This window comes from Penaeus vannamei, chromosome 24, assembly GCF_042767895.1.
Source record: "Penaeus vannamei isolate JL-2024 chromosome 24, ASM4276789v1, whole genome shotgun sequence".
NCBI lineage: Eukaryota > Metazoa > Arthropoda > Malacostraca > Decapoda > Penaeidae > Penaeus > Penaeus vannamei.
This window is the reverse complement of record NC_091572.1, coordinates 695,534-699,950: the sequence shown is the minus strand read 5'-3', so window position 1 is coordinate 699,950 and position 4,417 is coordinate 695,534. Positions and strand designations below refer to the sequence as shown.

At 37.4% G+C, this 4,417-nt stretch overlaps 1 protein-coding gene across 1 annotated transcript; it reads right to left on the bottom strand.

Annotated features, from left to right (window-relative positions):
• Positions 1 to 1,208: 1,208 nt before the first annotated feature.
• LOC113821827 (uncharacterized) lies at positions 1,209 to 2,459 on the bottom strand. Its single transcript, XM_070138123.1, has 2 exons — positions 2,378 to 2,459; positions 1,209 to 1,945 (listed from the first exon to the last, which is right to left on the bottom strand). Exons 1-2 carry the CDS (start codon positions 2,387 to 2,389, stop codon positions 1,391 to 1,393), a joined length of 567 nt encoding a protein of 188 aa, XP_069994224.1. The 5' UTR covers positions 2,390 to 2,459; the 3' UTR covers positions 1,209 to 1,390.
• Between the last annotated feature and the right edge of the window lie 1,958 nt (positions 2,460 to 4,417).

The window sequence follows — 4,417 nt, the reverse complement described above, 5'->3', positions numbered from 1 at the left end:
TATTTCTAGGAAATATGTGTTACGTGTTCTTAACATAATGTTTAATGTATTTACGGTATGTGTGATTGATGGAAATTTTACGGTTATGTTGTTTATTTATCTCTCCCTCTCTCTTCTCCCCTCTCTCTCTCCTAGTAAAAAGGTGCCTAGTAATGTCATTATATATCATATATGTGGACAGATAGATAGATATTGATTGATAGTATAAGTAATTGTTTGAAACTGATATATTAATTTATGAATGTGTTATCGACTAACCGACCAACAGACGAAATGTAAATATGTATGTCGCCCTGTCATTTTTGAGAAACACTTGAAAGGGTACAGAGAATGTATATTAGAAGCTAAACAATATCAGTTTGTCTGCCAACCTTCCCTTCACTTCATGAAAATATCTCGAATATCTTAGTTTTATTATGATCTTATTCCTAAAATGTGAGTTTCAACTTACCAGACTGATAATCTCTTATGACTTTAATATTATTTATAGTATATATACATAAAAAAGAAAATCTGACCTTGAAACTTCTCCACTAATCATACACATCAAGGGGCATTCATTCATAAACATTTTATTTACTATTATTGTGCTGGTACTTACCGGGTAAGTTTTCTGGAGGGAGGACAGAAACTCCTTCCGCACTGTATTTAGGCCATTACTAAACCATAGGTGCCTCTCCTGTCAATACTGCTTATATGAAATGGTCTATGATCAATCTTGTGTATCAAATCTGAGACATGCAAGGATCCCTTTCCTGATATTCCATGAGGTCGCCACTGAATAATTAATCAGTAAATTTCAGTTAACGGACTGATAGTTCATACGGTATTTAAAATTATAACCCTTAGCTCAGACCCATGCATGACATCTCTAAGTTACAAAATGCTTTGTTTCATGATTATCGAAAATGTTCCACTCGTTCAAGCAAAGGATACTGCTAATGTGTGTTAATGCAAGATTTTAGGTCCTGAGATCTAATCTGTAGAACTGATTTTATTTGTCACAATAAAGGAAATACAGCAAACCTCGATTTGCTTGTAGATAAGTCTAGAGCTGATTTGAGTAAATCACAAACCTAGAAACGAATAAGCAGATATTCATAAGGATACATTTATCGAAATAAATTTTATCATACGATTTCATGCCTTCCAATTGAACAAAGGAATATTGTAGGACAAAGAAATTCACGTATTTGTATTTTCATCTTTAATCTTCACACAAATGATTCCAAATACCAATTTTCCGGAGATATTCCCTGTTTTGTCTTCGAGACGTGATCACCACCCTGCCTGTGCCTGAAAAACCGGCGTGAGCAAACCGGACTATCAGACACATCTGGTGAAGGACCATCGCCACAAGGCCTGTCGTAATCCATTCCTGACCCCTTCCTTATCCCCTGTAGCGGTAGCGGTAACCGGCGTAGTAAGGATAGGAGTAAGGATAACCGTGATAATATCCTTTGTAGTAGTGAGGGTGTCCGTAATATCTGTAGTGAGGTTCAGCTTCGGGTTCAGGGTCGGCTGATCTCTTGTGGTGCTTGTGGTAGGTGTAAGGGTAGCCATAGTGATGGCTGTAACGGTAGCCATAGTAGGGGTAGCGATAGCCATGGTGGTAGCCGTAGTGGGGATAGCCACGATGGACTACCTGGTAACTATAGCTCTTGGAGGGATCAGGGTCAGCTACTGGTTCAGGATCAGCTGCTGGTTCGGGGTCAGCTTCCGGCATGGGGTCAGCTGAGCGCTTTTTCAGACCGTGAACTCGAGAAGCCACGAAGGAGGTGCTGCCACCAGGATGCCTGGCCACTCCATCGCCCTTCAGAGGCTCTAGGTGATGGTGACGGGGATAGTAATAGTGAGGGTAGTAATAGTAAGGAGAGCGGAAGTAGTGTGGTTCGGGATCGGCGTGCGCAACCACAGCCGCTGCCAAACACACCAGTACAGCTACCTGTAATAAGGCAAGGGAGTTCGTAGAATTAGTATTTTTCACTTTTCTCATAAAAAATCGTCCATCTCCATAATTGCAATACTAAACTGAAGGCTGCTTTATAAAATTAGGACGTTACATTTACTATTTTTAGATTTACATTAGATTATTAGCTTCATAAGACTTATGTGCGAGAGTTATAATACATCTACTTAAATTTCCACACATATATATGCTTGTGCATGTTTACATATATACATATATATACATCTATGAATAAATTTCCCTTCAGGTAAATATATGAATGTATGCATGCGTGTAAACAGACGCACATACATATGTATATATATATATATATATATATATATATATATATATATATAAGCGTATGCATGCGTATAATCACATATATACATATATATTTGTGAGTGTTCATCTAAATGCGTGACTTACCGCGAACTTCATGGCTGGTCCTGTCGGAGGCTCACTGAGGACGGGTCGTCTCTGCGGATTGCTTGCGAAGCCTCCTTATATATGGAGTCTGACGTGGCCTTCAGGGGGCGTGGCTTCCTCGCCGATTATTTTCCCGATAGGCCTAAGTGCTTGCAGGAGAACACCTGGATAGGTGGATCGGCTGATAGATAGTAGTACATGTCCTGATGCAATTAGATTCATGCACATATGAATACACACGAATATATATGTATATACATATATATACATATATATATGCATGTATGTACTTTTGTGTGTATATGCACACACACACGCACACATATGTGCATGTGTTTGTTTATGCATTCATATATGTGTGTGTCGATGAATAGAGAAAAATAGTTATATATACGTATATAATTCTAAGTATATATATAAACAGATATATAGATAGATATAGATACCTTTTTCGGTGATAACACCCTAGACAGTGTAACCGAGTAGTTTATGATAATGTTTATATAGAATTTTATAAATCTACCTAACTAATTAGATATATGATATATGTACACCTTGTGGCATCCTTGGATACTGCCCGTGGCACCCAGGGTGCCGCGGTACCCAGAATGGGAGCCACTGGTTTACACACTCAGCAAGTGATATTCTCTGAATCTGTTTGATTTATCAACAGTGGTTCATAAACACATAGTTGTAACCCGAATTAAGTCACAAGGATTGTTCCTTCCTGTTAGGATTGTTTTTCAAAATCAAACCCGATTTAGAGATATTGCCGAATTTCGCAACCTGTTTCTCATATAAATGTACATTTCGCTGAGAAAAGTATATTATCATTAAACGAAAATATTGATGTGACATTTGCAGAGGAAATTTGTATTAAGAGCCTTTTCAATAATGTTCATTGTAATTACTGTACTTACTATTTACTTTTACCATGTGTTTAGCATTCCATATCAGATGTTCATCATATCAAAGAGATCATATAACGATAATTGGAGCGCATAATGCAGATCCTTACAGGAAGAAATTCCAACACCAAAGTAGGTTCCGTGCATGAACACTCTCAGGAGCATTAAAGGGTCAAGAATCTGACGCAGAATATTCCAATTTCTCCATTTTCTATTAGTTTTGAGGTTATGGAAAAGAGTTTCTGTCGTACTTCTGTTAAAAGGACCCACTAAGTGACAATTCCACACTCATAGTAAACAGAATATTTATGAATTAATGGCTTTCGACGTGTGTGATTGGTGGAAATGTTACGGTTGTGTTGTTTCTTCATCTCTCTCTCCCTCTCTTTTCTCTCTTCCCTCCCTATCTATGTGGATAGATAGATAGTTTAAGTAAGCGCTTGAAATTGATATGTTAATTCACGAATATAATATCGATTTACTGACCGACAGACGAAATGTAAATATATATGTCGCCCTGTCATTTTTCAGAAGCACTTGAAAGTGTACCGAGAATGTATATTAGAAGCTACACAATATCAGCTTGTCTGCCAACCTTCCCTTCACTTCTTCATGAAAACGTTTCGAATTTCTTAATCTTCTTTTATCATAGTTTTATTCCTATAGCGTGAGCTTCGACTTGTCAGCCTGATAATCTCTCCTTATGATTTTAAACAGGTATAGTATATATACACCTTTTTTCTACTACGAAATCTAATCTTGAAATTTCACTAATCATACAGATCAAACGACATTAATTCATCAATTCATAGTTTATTTACTATTACTGTGCTCGACTAAGCCTTTCAATTTTCCGGAGGAAGTACAGGAACTCCTTCCGCACAGCATTTGGCCATTTAGTACTAAACCGCAGGTGGCTCTGCTGTTCACTTCTATTCATATGGTACGGTCTATAATTAATCGTACGTATCAAATCTGAGACATACTAGGATACCGTTCGCTGATGTTCCATGAGTTTGCCACTGAAGGATTTGAAGAATTTATCAGTATATTTCAGTTCACATATTCATATTTCAGACGGTATTTAAAATCATAGTCCTTAGCCCAGATCTAAACACGCAAAGATATATAA